This window comes from Monodon monoceros, unplaced genomic scaffold (assembly GCF_005190385.1).
Source record: "Monodon monoceros isolate NGI ecotype Baffin Bay Population unplaced genomic scaffold, NGI_Narwhal_1 Super_Scaffold_20, whole genome shotgun sequence".
NCBI lineage: Eukaryota > Metazoa > Chordata > Mammalia > Artiodactyla > Monodontidae > Monodon > Monodon monoceros.
The window spans coordinates 40349485-40371347 of NW_021703777.1; the positions used below are offsets into that span (position 1 = coordinate 40349485).

The 21863-nt window shown below is 39.1% G+C and overlaps 1 protein-coding gene and 1 non-coding gene across 4 annotated transcripts in view; both read left to right on the forward strand.

Annotated features, from left to right (window-relative positions):
• TMEM150C (transmembrane protein 150C) overlaps positions 1 to 21863 on the forward strand; it is a 74720-nt gene that overhangs the window by 46014 nt on the left and 6843 nt on the right. For all 3 annotated transcript variants that reach the window (XM_029236077.1, XM_029236078.1, XM_029236079.1), the window contains exons 2-6: positions 11006 to 11095; positions 12577 to 12630; positions 12760 to 12792; positions 13258 to 13325; positions 19914 to 20041. In XM_029236077.1, coding sequence (XP_029091910.1) covers positions 11016 to 11095; positions 12577 to 12630; positions 12760 to 12792; positions 13258 to 13325; positions 19914 to 20041 — 363 coding nt within the window. In that variant the 5' untranslated portion in view covers positions 11006 to 11015. The remainder of the gene's footprint in view (positions 1 to 11005; positions 11096 to 12576; positions 12631 to 12759; positions 12793 to 13257; positions 13326 to 19913; positions 20042 to 21863) is intronic.
• LOC114903293 lies at positions 6814 to 6954 on the forward strand. The gene has a single exon (XR_003795684.1). It is a non-coding gene; the product is annotated as a U4 spliceosomal RNA (small nuclear RNA).

A 21863-nucleotide genomic window follows, 5' to 3' on the forward strand; every position in this document is an offset into this window, starting at 1 on the left:
GTATGTTTACACCACATTTTGTTTAGCCATCCATTGATGGACACTGGTTGCTTCCACCTTTTAGTTACCTTGAAAAATGCTGCTGTGAACATGGGTGTGCAAATATCTCTGAGTCTCTGCTTTCAGTCCTTATGGGTGTGTATCTAGAAATGTGTTACTGGCCCATATGGTAATTCTATGTTTAATTTTTTGAGGAACTACCACACTGTTTTCCATAGCAGCTGCCCTATTTTACATTCCTGCCAATACTACACAAAGGTTCCAGTTTCTCTCCATCCTCACCAACATTTGTTATTTTCTGGCGTTTTTTTGGTTTTGGTTTTGATTTTGATAATAGACATCCTAATCAGTGTCATGTGGTACATATTTTTTTGATGATGTAGGTTTCTAAAATTATTTTTCTATTATGGTAAAATACATATAACATAAAATGTACCATTTTAACCATTTTTAAGTATATAATTCAGAGGCACTGATTAGATTGACAATGTTTTATAACCATCACCACTCTATTTCTAAAATTCTTTCATCGCCCCATGGATGAAGTTTTTAAAAGTGAATTTTAGACACTATGACAATTAATCCCCAAATACTTCAGTGTGCATCTCTAGAAAATAGAAACCTTTTCCTATATAATACAATATTTTTATTGTAAGAGCCTTCACGTACATTCCATTGGACAGAACTTACACACAGGGCCACACTCACTTGAAAGGGAGGCTGCTAATTATAGTGTAGTTGAGCAGCCACTTGCCCAGTTATAATGGAAGAAGGGAGAGCAGATTTTGATGCTATACCAACCTACAGTAATAAAGCAATGAAGACTTAATTGGTTCACATTACAAGAAGTTTGGGAGCTGGTGATACCGGGAATTTAGTACAGTGTCTAATGAATGATATTATCAAGGAGTCAGTTCTTTCCATCTGCTACTCTGCCATCCTTAGTATTTTGGCTTTGGGTCCTTGTGTTTGTTGTCTCATGGTTACATGATTGCTGCCATAGCACTAGGCATCATACTTTCACAACAGCATCCCAAGGGGGAAAGGAGAAGAGTGGGCAGAAAAGAGACTTTCCGTTTCATCTCATTGGCCAGGTGCAAGGGAGTCTGGAAAGATATTTGTCTAAGGAAAATGAGATAGCTATAATTGGCTTATACTGGCCATGACTTATACTCTTGGGCCGAACACATTGCTGTGCTGGGTAAAACTAGATTCTTTTAGCTAAGAAAAAGAGGAGAAATGATTTTTGAGTTGGCAATTATATTTGCCATATGTGGGAAATATTTTTATTATTGAAGATATAAATGGACTTTGAGGAGGATCTTGGCATAAAAATTCTAAGAGGTTAATATTGAATTGAAATACTGGAAGAAGGGACTTCCTTCTGGGATTATTCCGTGAATGGTGTGAGGACAGTATGTTCCATCTGTTTCTGAGAAAAAGAATCATTTGGGCCACTAGCGTGAATGGATCCCTATAAGTCATTTGTCGACTGAATGAAAGCGATTGATTTTAGAAATCAAGAGCCCGTTGAAGGAAAACCAGTCACCATTCGTTCTACATAGAGACTATCATATTCCTTTGGAGATGGTAATATTTTAAAGAATTCCGTTATTAATTAATATATTGTTTCTTTCCAGTGTTCGTGGAAATTATTTTGGCTCAGAATTGACCTCATAGCTTGAATAGTATTGTTTATATCTGTATGATTAAAGGAAGTCATATATTTTTATATGACACCAAGTCACTCAAGCTATCATGCTTTCCCAAACTTAGGATTTTGAAAGCAAAATTTTAACCATCAGCATATTGAGTTTGCTATATTGAAGATCTCTATGCTGACTTACATCTGAGACCCTGTAAAACATTTTAGGGATGAAACAAAACAAAACAAATAGTCCTTGTCTTTAGCATCTATAATTGTAAATGAATTACAAAATAACTCACGCTCTCCACATTTGTCTATGATACACGTGGAAAATAACTCGAGATTCCCAGAAGGTTAAAAAAAAATCAAGGATGCTCTTGGTCCATAGACACTGCAACAATCCTGGTCATTAGTGGGTGACTCGTTAATCTTTCCTGCTCCATGCCAGCTGGCCCTGGGAGCAGAATGAAAAATTGCTTTGGTAGAGAGCTTATTTCCTGATAAATTACAAAATTTTAAGAAAGATAACTGAAGACCCCGAAGATCACTTGCAGTGGCATATAGTTAAGACTTATTGAAAAGCCATCAAATGTTAGGCACTGTTATCAGAGCCTTAAATGTATTTTCAACCCTCATAAAAACCTGATGAGTAGGTACTATTATTGTTCCCACTTTACTGATGAAGAAACTGAGGCACAGAGAGGACTGAAAAACCGAGATCACACAACCACTATAATAAGTGGCAGAGCTGGGATTCCAAGCCCTGGTAAGCTGGCTTCTGAGTCCATGAACTCTAGCTGCCTCTTACCACTACCCTAGGTTATACAAAATCCTTCCAATTCATAACAAGCAAATCGTTTCCAGCCCCCAAAGATATTATCTTAACTTTTGAGACATTTCACTGTCATAAGTAGTTTCTTATTAACAAAGTTTTAAAGTCTGTAAATCAAGATGATCCAATGGGCTTTCTTTTTCCATTTGTTGCTTGGAGGAGTTTTACCGCCACCTGAAAGAACGGAAAGTTTGTCTTCAAGGATTATTATTGGTAACAGTATGCTATATTCTTTGACTTGAGTAGCTTCATTAGATTATACTATAAGAATCATCTGTTTGGAATTTGGTGATAAAATTATGAATATATGACCTCAACTTTATCAAGACCCGTTCATGTAGTTGGAGTCAAATCACGTTTTTCAAATCACGTTCATGTAGTTGGAGTCTTGGGCGCTGAGCAAATGTGGGCTTAAGTAACACTTTGTTTCTTTCCATGAGATTGTAAATTTTCAAATGACCAAGTGTTCTCTTGAGCATTAAAGCTAGAAGACTTACAGAGGAACAAAAATGTCGACAGCAGAGCCACTGCAAACGTTTGACGGTTCATTTTTCTTTCTGAGGAAGAAGGAGCGCTCAGGGAAGCAGGGAGCAGATTGAGATTTTCAGCCTTTGACTCTGAGTGCTCAGCAGTCCCCACTGTGCAGTCCCACTCCTACCACAGATTCCATGAAAGAGACTGAAGATCGCTCAAACTTCGAGAATGCTATTTATTGGAAGAAAAGAACATGCAAAAGAAATGTACAGGGGATTAGCAGTACTGGCATTCGAGGAGGATTTGACCATCTGGATAACAGCTTTGCAAATCATTTGGGTAAATGACACCATTTGGAGGGGAGTCTTCCAAACTGAGTCTAAATGCCAGAACCCTTTCGAGAAGGTTTATGCAATTCTGGCTCTTTTCCTCCTTTTGTCAGAAACGCATTAGATGACCTTGTTGCAGATATAGTTTACTATTTGGGACATGGAAACAATTATCCTAAGTTTTTTCCTATGAGGTATTATTGGAAGATTAATATCAATGGAGTAAATATTACACAAAAATTTTAAAAAGTATAATTCAGAATGCACAGATAAAACTATCTTAAGAGTATGGAGTAGTCCTTCCTTCTTCCCCTCTTTCTTTAAAAAGGCAAGGAAAAATGTATCCTCATAGCTGGTAGGTACCATGTTGATGCAGCTCAGGGAAAGAGTGGAACCTGTCCTTGCTTGGAAATATAAGTAAAGTTTGTGTGATAGGAAGCATTGGGCCAGTTTATTTTAATGGTGTCTGGAAGGATGGGAGAAAGAGAACCACCTCTCAGTTTTAACTTTTAATTCTTAGATAACATTGAGGCAATGAAGAGAGTTGATTGAATAGATCTATTCATTTTTTTCTTTTAGAAGTACTTCCAGTCAAACATCTGAACTTGTCAAGCCAGAACACCTTATGAACCAAACCAAATCAAACATTCATCTCCTGGCATCTCCAGAAATCCTCCTCCGGCACAGAAAGTAGAGAGTATATCAGTGTTTTTTCTATTGCAGGTTCTTTGGTTACATTATCAGCTGGGTATGCGCTAAGGAAAGACAAATAGATTATTTTGGACAAGAAAAGTATATGTAACAGAGTCCCCTTCTTTGGTTAACACAGTCCCACCAGGGAGGGAGAAGGAAATAAAAGCATCAAGATGTGTCAGATGGGGTATTGGTAGGTTAACAAAACCAGAAGCTGGTCCTGAAAGAGCATTTTACTTTGATTTTCTGGTCTCCATGATAACTCAAAGGTGGGTAAGGAGGTGAAGTAAGTAAGGGAACTTCCCCCATCTACACACATACACCTCACTGTTCTGTTCTTAACCTCATACTCATCAGTTGACAAAAGAACCTGGCATGGTAGGGTGTATTATGGCTTAAATATATGTTCTTCATTATAAGAATCTTCTTTACTACTTGTTACTAAGTCAGAAGACTGACTTAGCTCATCACCTATTTCCTGATCCTTGTTAAAGTGATTTATAAATGGTCTAGGGTCTAATCCAATTGAATAAGACAATAGAAATCTATTGTTTAAAAAGACATAACCAGATCGCAGATTTAAATGTAAAATTATACATCTTTTAGGAAAAAAATACAGGAGGAGATCTTCGATATTAAGGGCTAGGCAAAGTTCTTAGGCTTGACATCAAAATCATGATCCACAAAAGGAAAACTTGGTAAGTTAGAACTCATCAAAATTTAAAAAGACAGTCTTTTAAATAAATAGTTCTGGATACTATCAAGAAACCAGAAAATAGGGAATTCCCTGGTGGTCCAGTGGTTAGGACCCCATGCTTTCACTGCCAAAGGCCCGGGTTCAATCCCTGGTCAGGGAACTAACATTCCACAAGCTGCACAGTGTGGCCAAATAAATAAATAAAATCGGACACAATCCCTGTTTAAATAAGAAAGAAGAAAAAGAAACCAGAAAATAACAAGTGTTGGTGAGGATGTGGAGAAACTGGAACCCTTGTACATCACTGGTGGGAATGTAAAATGGTGCAGCTACCATGGGGGTTCCTCAAAAACTTAAACATAAAATTACCACATGACCACCAAGTACCAGCAATTTAATTCCTAGGTATATACCCAAAAGAACTGAAAGCAGGGACATGAATAGATATTTGTGTATGTCATACATATGTTTATAGCAGCATTATTCACAATAACCAAAAGGTGGAAACAAGCCAAGTGTCCATTTACAGATGAATGGGTAAACAAAATATGGCATATACATACAGTGGTATATTATTCAGCCTTAAAAAGAAATGAAGGGCTTCCCTGGTGGCGCAGTGGTTAAGAATCTGCCTGCCAATGCAGGGGACACAGGTTTGAGCCCTGGCCCGGGAAGATCCCACATGCCATGGAGCAACTAAGCCCAGGCGTCACAATTACTGAGCCTGTGCTCTAGAGCCCACGAGCCGCAACTACTGAGCCCGTGTGCCACAACTACTGAAGCCCATGTGCCTAGAGCCCGGGCTCCGCAACAAGAGAGGCTACCGCAATGAGAAGCCCACGCACCACAACGAAGAGTAGCCCACGCTCGCCGCAACTAGAGAAAGCCGCGCGCAGCAACAAAGAACCAAAGCAGCCAAAAATAAATAAGTAAAATTAATTAATTTAAAAACAAAAAGAAATGAAGTTCTGGGACTTCCCTGGTGGTCCAGTGATAAAGAATCTGCCTTCCAATGCAGGGGACACGGGTTTGATCCCTGGTTAGGGAACTAAGATCCCACAAGCTGCGGGGCAACTAAGCCCGCACACCACAACTACTGAGCTTGCGCACCTCAACTACAGAAGAGAAAACCTGCAGGCCACAACTAGAGAGAAGCCCACGCGCTGCAAAGAAAGATCCCGCATGCCTCAACAAATATCCTGCGTGCCGCAGCTAAGACCCAACACAACCAAAAATAAATTAATAAATAAAATTTTAAAAAAGGAAAAGAAATGAAGTTCTGATACATGCTACATCATGGTTGAACCTCAAGAACTTTATAATAAATGAAATAAGCCAGACACAGAAAGACAAATACTGTATGATTCCACTTACATGAGGTAGCTAGAGTAGTCAAAATCATAGAAATAGAGAGTAGAATGGTGGATACCAGGGGCTGGGGGAGGAGGGAATAGAGTTATTGTTTAACGGGTATAGAGTTTCAGTTTGAGAAAATGAAAAGGTTCTGGAGATGAATAGTCGTGATGGTTGCACAACAATATGAAGGTACTTAATGCCACTGAGTTGTACACTTACAATGGTTAAAATGGTAAAATTTTTACATTATGTATATTTTATCACACATACACAAAAATAATTTTTAAAAAGACCCTGTATAAGAGGATAGAGATGCTACAGACTTGAAGAAAATAAATTGCAAACTACATGTCCAAAAACAGACTAGTATCTAGAATATATGAAGAAATCTCAAACTGTTTTTTTGTTCTCAACTTTAAGAAAAAAAAAAGAAAGAAATCCAAGTTGAAAATGGGTAAAAGACAAGAATAGACATTTCACTGAAGAGAGCATACAGATGGCAAATAAGCACGGGAAAAGATGTTTAATATCACTAGCCACCAGGGAAATGCAAATTAAAACCACAATGAGATGTCATTATATGACTCTCAGAATGGCTAACATAAAAAATTGTGATAGCACCAATTAACACTGATTATTTAATGATAACACCAAATAGTGATATCACCGATAGTGATAATGATGTGAAGAAACCGCATCAATCATACATTGCTGGTAGGAAAATAAAATGGTACAGCTGCTCTGGAAACAGTTTGACCAAGTCTTTAAAAACTAAACATGTATTAGGTTTGCGCAGTGGCAGTATTGTAGCCAATGAGGTTTATCCAAGGTGTGATTATTGCTAACTGAAAACTTTTCCCAATACCCCACCATAACGACTTGAAATATAGTCCGCAATGGCAATTTTTGACAGTCTCTATGGAGATTGAAAGAAAAAAACTAATCATGTATTAGCAAATGACCCAGCAATTGCAATCTTGGGTGTTTATTCCAGAGAAATAAAAACTTATGTTCCGAGACTTCCCTGGTGGCACAGTGGTTAAGAATCCACCTGCCAATGCAGGGGACACGGGTTCGATCCCTGGTCCAGGAAGATCCCACATGCCATGGAGAAACGAGGCCCATGCGCCACAACTACTGAGCCTGCGCCCTAGAGCCCGCGAGCCACAACTACTGAGCCCACGCACAGCAACTATTAAAGCCCACGCGCCTATGCTCCACAACAAGAGAAGCCCCTGCTCGGCACAACTAGAGAAAGCCCACACGCAGCAGCGGAGACCCAATGCAGCCTAAATAAATAAATAAATATTTTTAAAATAGTAATAATCAATTAAAAAAAACTTATGTTCCCACAAAAATCTGTATACTAATGTTCATAGCTTCTTGATTTGCAATGGCCAAAATCTTGAAACAAACCGGATACCTTGTAAGAGGTAAATCAACACACTTGGTCCATCCATACCATGGAATACTACACAACAATGAAAGGTACCAAACTGTTGATCAGCACAAACCTTAGATGGTCTCCAGGGAATTATGATGCCTGAAAAAAAGTCAATCCTAAAAGTTGCATACTACATGATTCCATTTGTATATCATTCTTGAAATGGTAAAATTATAGAAATGGAGAACAGATTAATGGGTGCTAGAGATCATTAAGGAGGGTGCAGGGAAGGGAAGTGGGTGTGGTTATAAAAGGGCGACATTAGGGATCTTTGAGGTGTTGGAACAGTCCTGTACCTTGACTGTAGTGGTGGCCACGTGAATCTACACATGTAGTAAAATTGCATAAACTAAATACACGTGCACACACACACACACACACACAGAAAGGAGAGCATGTAAAGCTGGTGGAATCTGAATAAAGTGAAAGGATTATATCAATGTCAGTATCTTGGTGTTGATATTGTACTGTGGTTATACAGGATGGGAAGACAGAGTGAAGGACGTACAGGCAGATTTCTTTCTTACAACTGCCCATGAATTTGCAGTTTCCTCTAAGGGAAAAAAAAAAAAAAAAGCATAGGTGCTTCCCTGGTGGCGCAGTGGTTGAGAGTCCACCTGCTGATGCAGGGGACACAGGTTCGTGCCCCGGTCTGGGAAGATCCCACATGCCGCGGAGCGGCTGGGCCTGTGAGCCATGGCCGCTGAGCCTGCGCGTCCGGAGCCTGTGCTCCACAACGGGAGAGGCCACAACAGTGAGAGGCCCGCATACCACACACACACGCACACACACACACACACACACACACACAAAAGAAATAAAATAAAACAATTTAGGAGAATAGCCATTAGCCACCTTAGCTGCTTCCAAAACAAAATAAGAAAAGCAATGCACACTTAATGATAACCAGAGGGTAGAAACTTAAGAAGGTGGGCCTTCAATATATGTGTAAGAAAAAGGTATTAATTAATTTTTTGGAGAGTCATCTGAAGAAAGAAACTATTATTAATACTATCAGGAAGGGAGTCTGCCCTGTTCTAGAAAAGCAGGAGCCCAGAGAAGAAAGTGTTAAGCTGTCGTGAGGCCCTGCCCTTGTCCTAACAGGTGTATTGATCTGCTTGGCAGTTAAGAGTTGGCAGGGATGCCACTTACAGAACGTGTATTTATGTGTGAGGTACTTTACCTGCCTTGTCATTAATCCTCAGCACAAGTCTACAAAATAGAAGTTATCTCCATCATTAAACTAAGGCTTAGGAGATGAAATGACTTGCCAGAGATCACACAGCTAGTGAGTGGCTATTGTGCTTGATGCCTTGGTCTTAGAATTAATTATCTCATTAACTCTTTTCACTCTAACTTCCTGCTTCAAAATTTTGATTTTCCATATAGACATTCCTAAAAGGGAAGCCCATGTGAATATTTAACCTTTTGGCAGTTCTGTTTTCACTGTATATCAGTTAAGTTGACACTGTGATTTACTCACCAGCCTAGTGTGAAAATGGTTCATAGGCATGAGTTCTTCTGCCGCTGAATATTCTGGGTATATGGGAGCATTCTGTTACTGTAAAAATATAAGGTACTGAACTTGGGTTAATTTCCAAGGTACCACCACCCTGTGAGGCTTCAGTCTTTGATGCCCTTCTCCCTCTCTTAGAATTCAGTCTTCATGCGGCAAGATGGGGAAATGGTGTTGCTGATTTAAGTAACTGGCGAGGGCTTACGGAATCAGTTACAGGCAAAGCGAAAGTTGAGAACTAGGTCCCCTAACTCTTACTCCAGTGTAACCCTTTTGGCTGTACTCATCTTGTCAGAGCGCCCTATTTCAAGGGGCAGATCCAGAAAAATTGGTTTATATGCTCAGTTAACATCCCTATTTTCTGTACTCCCTCTGCATCTTGGCTACTGGTGGAATTATTTTTGTTAGCATTATTGATAGCTTTATTATGAGCTCAATTTTCTGGACATAAATGAATAGACACTGAAAAGTCATATTGTGTTTGTTTAAAATGTTCATCATTTCAACATCGTATAAACTGGGCAGCCATGCACCACTGGCTCAGATAATAGCTTTTATATATTGCATAGACTATTACATATAAAGAGTTATACTCATTAGGCCTCGGTATTTCCACTGCACAGTATAGTACCTGGCACAAGTAGGTTGTTAATACCTGTGAACTGGATCAGATTGGATTAGACTGAATTAAATTGATTGAAGGTGGCTCTAATGTGTTTCGACTCCTAGATTCTGTAATTTATTTAACACCCCTACCCAAGTAGATGTTTACACTACAGCATGTCTGTTCAAAGACACATTATTAGGTCAAGTTTTCTGTCCCCTGATCTGAAAGATCTACCTAATCAGGTAGGTCAGTTCTGGGAACTAAGACCTTCCTGAGACCTCGCAGATTACCAGCCTGGAAGGGAAGGCTGTGTTCTCTCTCTGTTCTCAGCACTGGGAAGGGCCAGGGAGTCTCAGCACATGATAGCAGGTATTGCAGAGGTGCTCAGAAATGTGGCAGCACTGGTTCAAACCCAGTAAATGACTTTTTGCAGTTAATTGTAAAACCCCAAATAATGAGCAGTGATATTTCCTTAGAGGTGCCACTTAATCACTTTACCCTTCTCTTTGTCAGGTCACCTGCGGAAGTCACTAGGGCACTTTATTTTCTTGAAACAGGTTTTTTCTTTTGCCTTAAGGATTGTTGGCATCCAGAGTCTCAAATAGATTTTGTCTGATGGCTTTGGGCAAAGAAGGAAAGTGATAATTAGTTGTTTCTTTCTGTTCTGTACCAATAACTTTTCACAGACACTTCTGAAGCTTCTGGTTTTCACTTCATTTTTGTGGAGAACTTTTTATTCATCTGTTTTTCTTTTAAAATATAGTATACAAAATGCCTGACATCTGTATCCTTTTTGATTGTGTTGGTTGGAGAGAATTTAAAGTTATACACAATACATTGTTTTCTAGAACATTCGTCTTTAGAGTCTTCTGAGATTGTTGCTCGGTAACATGTCATGAGGAAAGTTCAGATTTCCAAAGCATTTGTCATTTCTTCCTGAGCTGCTAATTTGTTTAGTAACCATTTGTTTCTCACACTCTTGTCTGCCAAGCTGTAGACATAGGTACATGCCAGATCCATAGATCCATAATCCATAAATGTTAATAATAGCACTAAAAGTAGGTTGGAGTATGCCTTTGATATCTAGCTTTTCTCCTGAAAGTCCTAAACCAAACTCTCTGGTCTTTTCTTAAATACACTGATGCTTGTATAATGATACACGTCTTTAGGAGAAATTTCCCATCAGTTCTCAACTAAAACTCTGGAATATTTAAACTAATGATAGAAAACAGTCTTCCATGTTACTTCCTCAAGGGATTTCCTACCTGTGTAGGTAACAGTAATGACACTGATTTGAATCATGGCTTCATAAAATACACTTTTTTAGGTTAAAGTAAACTTCCATTCCATCTTGAAAGAGTGAGATCAATTTTTGCCTTAGTTATTAATACCTGTTCATTTTATTTCAGGGGTACAGGCATGGATGGGAAGAAATGCAGCATATGGATGTTTTTACCCCTTGTATTTACCTTGTTTACTTCAGCTGGATTGTGGATAGTGTGAGTATTCTCTTATTTAAGGACTCAGGTGCAATGTAGATAAAAATGTCAAGTGTTGATAGTATGGTTGCCCCTTTGTATCTGCAGACTGCACATCCTTGGAGTCAACCAACTGCAGATCAAAATTATTCAGGAAAAGAAATTCCAGAAAGTTCCAAAAGGCAAAACTTGAATTTGCTGCTCACTGGCAACTATTTACATAGCATTTACATTGTATTTACAACTATTTATATTTTATTAGGTATTATAAATAACTTAGAGATGAAAGTATACAGGAGGATGTGCGTAGGTTACAGTTGACCCTTGAACAACAGGAGTTTGAACTGCGAGGGCCCACTTATGTGTGGATTTTTTTCAATAAATACTACAGTACTGTATGGTCCATGGTTGGTTGAGTTCGAGGATATGGACCCTTGGATGTGGAGCTGACTATGGGACTTGATTATCCACAGCATCTGGTGTCCACTGCTGGTCCTGGGACCAATCCCCCACATATACCGAGGGACAACTGTTCATATTCATATGAATGTATTTGTAAATACTTTAAAATAATGTTTACTAATTCAATCATGCTAAATTTCCCATTTCTCTTCCCTTCTTGTTTCACCCAAAGTAGATAATAAGAGCAAGTAATAAATTATGCAAAGCAGATGGTGAAGAATACTGGTGATGTGGACTCATTATTTGCAAGATTTGCTAATTTGACATTAACATGCTATAAAGATTCCATTCACAGTCCCGTTCATAGTCCAGTTTTTTGGTGTGTGTGACTGGGTCTGGTATGTTTATAAAATGGGTATCATTACATCAGAAGTCTTGCTTATCACAAAACATTCCCACACTTGCTTATTTCAAGTACTGTTTACTTCTAGAAAATTATTTTAGTTCCTTGCAGTTCATTAAGAAAGGTGAACACATATTCCTGAGAAATTAGAAACTTTGAATCCTAATTTTAGTTTCCCCAGAGTTGTATGGTCTTACTTCTTTGCTTCCCGGTTTCCAGATTATAATGATTGCCATTAATTAATTGCCATTAATTTTCTTTTGAAAATTACAGAAATACTATTAATGATATTTATGGTTCAGAGGGCTAGGTGAGCTATAGGTAAAGCATTGTAGTAAAACAACATTGTCCCAGTTAGAAAAAAATGAATATGATTTAATGTGGTTAGTCCAATAAAACTGGGAAACAAATGATTCTTGGGTTTTTTGTTTTGTTTTGTTTTGTTGCGGTACACGGGCCTCTCACTGCTGTGGCCTCTCCCATTGCGGAGCACAGGCTCCGGACGCGCAGGCTCAGCGGCCATGGCTCACGGGCCCAGCCTATCCGCGGCATGTGGGATCTTCCCGGACCGGGGCACGAACCCACATCCCCTGCATCGGCAGGCGGGCTCTCAACCACTGCGCCACCAGGGAAGCCCGATTCTTGGGTTTTTTTAACATTTCTTTGTTTTATAAATTTTTTTGTTTTTTCTTCATAGATACTTTATAGCTGTGGAGGATGACAAAATTTTCCCATTAAACTCAGCTGAAAGGTAAATTTATCTCTGGGTAATTCTTTGTTCATCAGTAGATTTAACAAAAACTTTGCCACTGATGAAGTTAAACTATGCACAAGTGACCATGCTTTAACCTGAGCTTCTGGCTTTTCTTTTGTTATCCAGGAAACCTGGTGTGAAGCATGCACCGTATATAAGGTAACTTGATAATTCTCTTCTGATCTGTTGGATCTTAGGAAAGTTTAGGGTGTATTAGTTCTGGCTACTAAGACAAAGTAGCATAGACTGGATGGCTTATAAACATGAGAAACTTATTTCTCACATCTCTAGAGGCTGGAAGTCCAAGATCAGGGTGCTAGCATTGTCAGGTTCTGATGAGAGCGTTCTTCCAGGTTGCAGACTGCCATCCTCTCATTGTGTCCTCACATGGCAGAAAGAGGGCAAGAGAACTCTTTAGGGTCCCTTTTATAAGGGCACTAATCCCATTCACCAGGGCTCCACCCTCATGATCTAATCACTTCCCAAAGGCCCCACCTCCTAATGCCATCACATTGGGGGTTAGGATTTCAGCATATGAATTTTTAGGGGACACAGACATTCAGTCGATGGCAGAGAGTTATCAATTTTACTACAGTAATAATAAAACACTTCCTGTTTTTCAAGTATTGCAGGTGATGAACCTCCTGCAAGCTGTGTGTTTAGTCAAGTTATGAACATGGCAGCATTCCTAGGTAAGAAGAGCATAAAGAATGCTTTATGTGCTTTGGTATGTTTCTTTTTTATTTTAAATTCTCCCAAACCCATATCAAAATCATGGTGGACTTAGTTGATAATTTGGTATCATATCATGTCAATATGCTGAAGAGGGCTTTTTGTTTTGAGTGTCTTTTTTTCCCATGAATCCTTTTACATTCACCTGCTTACCTTACGTTTTCTTTTCCCTTTACCATCTTTAATCATTTCAGCCAATTCTTGACTTTATTTCTTTTGCCGCATGAAATAATATATTTCATGGGCCATAAAATCCTGCATGAGAATGTAATATTGTGCAATATGTTTGCTTTAAAAAGCATGCCTTATTTTTTCCTTCACTGGCAAGGATGAAAAAATGCTTAGGCTCTGTGATAAATATTGATGTGTGTAGATATTGTCTTTAAATCTAAAGGTCAGCCTTAACATTAGGGTGATGCTCTCCCCTGTGCCTATACACATATCAAGCTGGCAAATGGAAATGTAGGTTAAAAAAAGAAAGAAAGAAACCTTTTGTACTCATGTCTGGCCCCAATTCCCCACTTTTCCTTTAGGGACCAAGGCCTTCATTTAATATCCTGTCCCCTTTGTACTGTTCCCTGGGGATCGTGGGAACCAGCCATGCTCTCTGTCTTCCTCCAGATTGACCTTATAGCCCATTTCCTCCAGGCCAGGACTCTCGGTGTCTTTCAAAGGGTCAACCAGCTACCACCACTGGCATATTGTTGGGTCGGCCAGTGACAGCTAAATTTTTCAACAGTGGTTTTCTGGAAGTGTTTATTTTGCATAGTAAGACTTTCACTCCAAGTAAGAGAGAATGATGATGTTATTACCGAGGGAGTATTGGCACCTGTCCCCCAGAGAGGTGCCCTGTTATTTCATCTATTTATAAACACCCCACAAAGAAATTTCTATTCACTCTTACATGTTCCTTTTTAATGTTTGCTGTAGGAAAAGGGAAGACCTGTAGAATTCCCTGGAAAATCAAGGGAGACTGTTGGTCCAACATGCAACACAGGCAGAATCCTAGTTGGTTCAGAAGGCTGATAATGTGAGAAACATGGAGAATGTTCCCTGTGAGGCACCAGGGGAAGTGCTAGTGGGTCCGGTTTTGTCTCACTGCCTTTAGCCTCAAAGTTGCCAGGAGCTGTAGACTCACTCTTTTTTCCTAGCCTTGACACTACTCTTCTGAAGAGCTCTAATAAACATACTCATGCTAAGGCATAAATGACCTCTAAGGAGATACTTGCATTTAATAGAACACAAAGTCCCAAGGGTGGATCTGGACTTGCAGGGTCAGGGACCCTTCCCAGCCCCTCTGCAATCACACCACATAGGCCTGCAGGTTGGTACAGACTCATGATCATCCCCACGGAGCACAATAATTACAATAATTAATGGCAGTCACTTAATATTCCAGGCACAATGCTGAGTGCTTTGCAAATACTACCTCTTCTAATCATGATACACAGGAGACTGCCTTTATGAGGAAGCTATCACAGGCTGTCTGTCCTCCACTGGGCTTTAAAGAAACCAATGAACATGTTGGAAACAATATATTATCCTTTATATTCTTAAGACAAATTGATATGTCCCAATAGTCTTTAGTGTAAAATCTAAAATATGCCAGTTTGCACAGCTCACAAATTTATCCAGTTATAAAGCTGATGATTAACTCATTATAAAAGCATTTCCAAAAACACAGTCGTGAAAACAAGTTCCCCTCTTGCAGATGACATTCGTCGTCATCTGACTCTCCAGTCCTCCCCTGCTCCACCAAGAAGCAGTTAAGTTTTTACTAGCTTTTGCTCTAAGGTATTACAGCATCCAGTATTTATACTTTATTATCTTTCATCATTTTTAGTGCCATCTGGTAGACACAGAACTGATTAAGATTAGTATTCAGTGGGAGTGAACCAACAATTATTTATCTGGGAATGAAAAAGAATCAGTTTGCTAATGATTCTTGCTCTAAACTGTGGTTGCTTTTGTCTCCCCAGGCCTATCCCTCTTAGACCTCAGACTGTTACTTTAGACGACATCACTGACTATAAGAAACAACATAGACCACCTGTAAATCACTGCTTGTTGGCAGCTGTATAGATGATAATTTATAACCTACAAATGAGTTGGTGTAGCAAAGATCTTATATCTTTTTGATGGACTAATCAAAGATCAAATGCTCAGTGATTTCCTTATAGAATTAGTTACGCTTTTTGTCCTGAATCCACACTTTCATTTCTCCTGGGGGGTGGGGTGTAAAGACCTAAGACAAATTTCTTTTTTTTTTTTTAGGTAAGAAGTGGATTTATTTAGAGAGAAACACACTCCACAGACAGAGTGTGGGCCATCTCAGAAGTCAAAAGGCCCCAGGTTACAGGGTGGTTAGTTTTTATGGGCTGGGTAATTTCTTTTTTTTTTTAACTTCCTAAATCTTATTTATTTGTTTGTCTATTTCTTTTTATACAGCAGGTTGTTATTAGCTATCCATTTGATACGTATTTATGTATACATGTCAATCCCAATCTCCCAATTCATCCCACCACCATCACCCCCCCACTTTCCCTCCCTGGTGTCCATACGTTTGTTCTCTACATCTGTGTCTCTATTTCTGCCGTGCAAACTGGTTCATCTGTACCATTTTTCCAGATTCCACATATATGCGTTAATATACAATATTTGTTTTTCCCTTTCTGACTTACTTCACTCTGTATGACAGTCTCCAGATCTATCCACGTCTCTACAAATGACCCAATTTTGTTGCTTTTTATGGTTGAGTACTATTCCATTGTATACATGTACCACATCTTCTTTATCCATTCATCTGTCGATGGGCATTTAGGTTGCTTCCATGACCTGGCCATTGTAAATAGTGCTGCAGTGCACATTGGGGTGCATGTGTCTTTTTGAATTATGGTTTTCTCAGGGTATATGCCCAGTAGTGGAATTGCTGGGTCATATGGTAATTCTGTCTTTAGTTTTTTAAGGAACCTCCATACTGTTCTCCATAGAGGCTGTATCAATTAACATTCCCACCAACAGTGCAAGAGGGTTCCCTTTTCTGCACACCCTCTCCAGCATTTATTGTTTGTAGATTTTCTGATGATGCCCATTCTAACTGGTGTGAGGTGATACCTCATTGTAGTTTTGATTTGCATTTCTCTAATAATTAATGATGTTGAGCAGCTTTTCACGTGCCACGGCCATCTGTATGTCTTCTTTGGAGACCAAGAAAAATTTCTTAAAAGGAATATTATTTTCTGCTCTGGAGAGGTTGTGAGGATAAACTAATAGCTGAATGATTTTGGTCACCTAATAGCGGCGTCTTTCCCTCCTTCAGCCAAAACATATTGATTGTCATGTTCTACTGCTGTCATAAATAAGAATTATTGATGTATAAACAGTAAAACTAAACAAAATGAAAAAGAATTTGGCCAGACCCAGTCTAGAACTGCAGTGAAGAGCTGCTTTTTGAGTTTGAACTTTAAAAACCCGATCAGCTTCAAAATAAAAGAATTTAACAAAGAAAATAAGGAATTACTCTAATATTTATATTTTTTAACAGTCAGATAAATTAAATAAGGGACACTTGTATAGCAAAGGACTGTTGGGAATATCAAAAACAACAAAAGGGTGGGTTTTAAAAATCTTTTCTAAAACTGTAAGTAAAATTTTAAATTTTTAAATGAAACAAAAAATATATCTATTGAGCAGAATGTTAATGTGGTAAAAATTGGTTGACATATATAAAGATGGCTTTGAAATTGCCCTACTGCCCAAGAAAACTTTTTCAATAAGGTATAATTAAATCATTACTTGGTTGTAAATGGACTTCATAACAGTCTGAATCTGTCTGCATTTAAACCTGTTAATAAAACTGTTAATGGATCAGAAGCTTTATTATTTCCACAACCATAAAATTTCAACTAGACCCTATTATGGAAAGAAATTAGGCCTAGCCTCAGCTGATTAATAATGGAGTTAATAGGTTAAAAGGGCCAAGTGTGGTGTTTGGAATGCTGTTCTGGAAGTTGGGAATGTTGGGTTGATTCCTGTCTTCAGGGAAGTTTCTGTTTCCTGGTTAATATCATCTGTTCTTGATGAAATGACTTACCACCCATATTACAAATGAAAAGGCTAGCAATGCTGGAGCCAGGAGAATAGTACACATCCAGAGTTCACTGGAGAGAAATGAGTAACACAGACAGTGGCACTGACTGCGTCCCTTTGGGTAGAGTGGCACAAACTACCTGGATGGTCAACATGAAGAGCCATTTCGGTGTCTGCTTTGGCAGTGGGTTAGGGCCTCGGTGAGAGTTCCGACACCATCCTAGCCCTCCAAACTAGATGACAACCAGAAAGTTCCCAGAGTCATACTCTCCACTAGTCGTTTTTAAAAGAAATTAAATGTGCTGCCTCGGTATTCTGTCATTATGTGCTGACTAATATCCACACACAATTAATTAGCAAATGTCTCCCCTGGTGCCTTGTGTGGAGATTTCTGGTCTAAATCTAATGACTTCTTTACTGAAGATCACTTTGTGTCAGGGCGCTTATGTTGAATTTCTCGTCTCCCCACTTCTTCCTCCTATTCGTATCCCCAAAAGTATTAGAAATTGTGCTTATTTTTTCATCCTCTAGGATAGTTATTGTCAACATTAATAGACTTCTGATAATATGATAACTCCTAACTGGATCCCTCAAACCATTAGGTTGAAAAACTATTATCAAAAAAATGGTTCTGAAGAACCTAGGGGCAGGACAGGAATAAAGACACAGATGTAGAGAAGGGACTTGAGGATACGGGGAGGGGGAAGGGTAAGCTGGAATGAAGTGAGAGAGTGGCATGGACATATATACACTACCAAATGTAAGGTAGATAGCTAGTGGAAAGCAGCCACATAGCACAGGGAGATCAGCTCAGTGCTTTGTGACCGCCTGGAGGGGTGGGATAGGGAGGGTGGGAGGGAGGGAGACGCAAGAGGGAAGAGATATGGGAACATATGTATATGTATAACTGATTCACTTTGTTATAAAGCAGAAACTAACACACCACTGTAAAGCAATTATACTCCAATAAAGATGTTAAAAAGCTATTATCAGCTCAAGTATAATCGATTAATTTGATGATGAATCATGGGCATTAGCTTTAACATAAATATACTAAAAGCTAAATCAGATCCAAACAATTTAAGATTTCATAGATTGCAGTTTATTTCTATTTTGTTTCCAGAATCCAACTATTAACCAAGTTGTATACCACTCTTTGACCAGAGGTACTTGGAACTGAAAGTCAACTCACTGAACTAACTTTGTAGCTTGAAACTATGAAATTCGTCATACTTGGGAAATGCAAACTTGTGAATGGGTTTCTTTGTTAATGGCTACTAATAATGGCCTGAAATCAAGGCAGACTTACAGCAAATAATTACCTACTAATTGTTGTATAAATAGGATGATTCTTGAATTCCTAATTGTCTTCCCTGCTAAACCTTAATGTCAAAATAAATTGCCTTAGGAAGTAGTAAGTGCATTTCTTCATATTAGATATAACATATTAATTGCAAGTGCTTTTTAAAAATCATTTGTAGACTGACCTCTCCCAGCTTTTTGTATAAATATGAAAATATCCCTGCACCAAGCAATTAATAAAAGGAGGTTCTTAGATTAGTGACTTGAGTATGGACTGGCCTCAAGGTTACTATTAGAAGTCAGATTTGAAATCTAAGTAACTTCCTTTTTCTCTCTGCAGATTCTCCAATGACAATTTGATTCAAAAGAGTGGGATTTTAAAATAAGTAATTAACATCATGTGAAGAATTGAGCTTTCTTAATATAATCAATATGATTTTCAGTACATACCAAACCCCCAAATCTGCTATGTTAAAATACAGATTCCATGATTTTATTGCTGTAACTGCTCTAATTTGGGTGAGCTGTCTTTGTCCTTCGACAATGAACACCTGCAGGTAGAATCAGAAGGGAGAGGGAATAAACCAGTAATAAAGGGATTTGTACATGTGCCTTTATCTTCCTTCCTATCCCCGGGAATGATTTCTGGCACAGGGACCAGCAGGTTTGTCTAGATTGGTAACCTTGTCTTCTTCCCCTTGTTTTCTTGCCCTATCTGTTCTAACACGGTTCTAAACTAAAGGCTGATGGAATCAGTGAATTCCCGTGCCACGGGCTGTCTCTCTGTGTCTGATCTGCTGTGTGCCAAGCCTCTGTGTTGTTCTTCTAAGCCAGTCTGTCTTGCGCTGACCTTGTTTTTGAGAACTCTGAGAACAACACTAGTTGTTACCAGTCTATCATCTTGCGTCACCCAAATAACATATAGCACACTGCTTCAGTTCCTCTCTGCTTTCCCCAGGTTAGCTAGAATAAAACATCTCAGTAATCAGAAACGTCACATGGAAAATTTCTTTTAAAAATGCATCTGTCGTTTTAGAGATTTAAAGGTGTACTGTGGCAAAAAGTTTACTTCTGCACATCGTGGCTTTAGAACGCTGCTTCCTAGTCTGACTGTGTGATTTAACTTTTTCAATCATAACATTTTGTTTTATTCCCAGCTCTGGTGGTAGCTGTTCTGCGCTTCATACAACTGAAACCAAAGGTTTTAAATCCATGGCTGAATATTAGTGGATTGGTGGCACTCTGTCTGGCTTCCTTTGGAATGACCTTACTTGGTAATTTTCAGGTACTTCATTTGGCCTTTTTCACCTCCATCTCACACTTCACCTATATGATGATCACAGCCACTGAGTTATAGTCACTACGTGGGCCATAGAATTCTCCATGAATCTTTAAAAAAATGCTAACAGTGGTTCCTGATATGCACAGTTTCTCCAGCAGTCAGCCCATCTGTTCTTTGAGCCTCGCCTACGTAAGTCTGAATTAAACATGAGAAATTCCTCCCTATGCATTGGAAATACAGCACAGCTACTGGGAAACGTATCTACTAAAATAGGGCTTTCAAACCGCTATATACTTTTTTTCATAACAAATTGTATTCTAATGTACCTTTCTAGAAAATTAATAGGATCATTGCCTTTCTGTAATTAAACATTGAACATTCGTATTGGATGAAACCTTGCATTTTAGATTAGCAAGCTCACATGGGAGTCAGTTTGAAAACCCAGAATTTCTCTAGAACGCCTGTGACTTGAATAAGGAGGTACTAACCCTCACTCTTCTTCCCAGAGATGTAGAAACCCAAGGTCACTTAAGCATAATTTCCCTTGCCAATACCCTCACACAACTCTTGACCTAAATGACTTCATTTGTAAAATAGACATGGAGACCCTGCCCAGTTACAGTAGTCTGTTTTTCCTGCCTCCATTCCCTCCCCAGCATCCTCCAGCCTCTGTGATATACTGCTGCTAGAAACTTCCTCCTTGCAGTCAAACACCAATCCTGACACTTCTCCACCGTCTGTTGAGTGAAATCCAAATGGTGCAGGCATTCCAGGCACTCAGCATTCCAGTGAGTGTTTAGGAATGTTCTTACTGAAAATACGGTAGTGGATTTTCTAAGACTGTCTCTCGTCCTTGACCCTCAGTGCTGATAATTCATTAAATTAGGATAACTCATTCCCCAAGATGTCCCCTGGCACACAGTAGCAACTCAATAAGTATTTTTTTTAATAAATAAATTTATTTATTTTTATTTTTGTGGCTGCACTGGGTCTTCGTTGCTGCGCGCGGGCTTTCTCTAGTTACGGCGAGTAGGGGCTATTCTTTGTTGCAGTGTGCGGACTTCTCATTGCGGTGTCGTCTCTTGTTGCGGAGCATGGGCTCTAGGTGCACAGGCTTCAGTAGTTGTGGCACGTGGGCTTAGTTGCCCCACGGCATGTGGGATCTTCCCAGACCAGGGCTTGAACCTGTGACCCCTGCATTGGCAGATGGGTTCTTAACCACTGTGCCACCAGGGAAGCCCTTAATGAGTATTTTTTACTTAATGGGCTGTCTGACAGATAGGCAGGCAATCCCACCCATTCCTCTAACTATTCTAGATCTCATTCCGTATCAACCTAGATAATGAGAAAACTGCATTCTTAGAACATATTGGCTAGGAGGATGAATTATCAGGAGAATATTTGAGAGTTTATCTGTTAAGCTCCAAAATGTTAGGGCACAGAGCATTTTAAATTGAGATTTTGGTGGTAGTCTTTCCTCCACTTATCCATCTGTGCTACAGGGACTGGCATGTTGTAAAATGCTCAGTAACTATCATTTCTCTCAACCAGGTCTTAGATGGAAGTTACTGAATAGACATTTTGTTTTTCACTAAAGTTCCCCAAAGAATCCCATGATTGGGTTGTTTGGGTGAACCACAGATATTCAAAACTGTAAATGATGACGCTGTATATGAAGAACATTTTCTGGAATATCTACAGAGATTACACAGGAAACAAATAACACATTAGTTGCCTGTGGAGAAACCAGGTGGCTATTATATGAGATAAGAGACAGACTTTTCAATCTATACTCTTTTTACAATTTTTTAAAGTTTGGCCCATG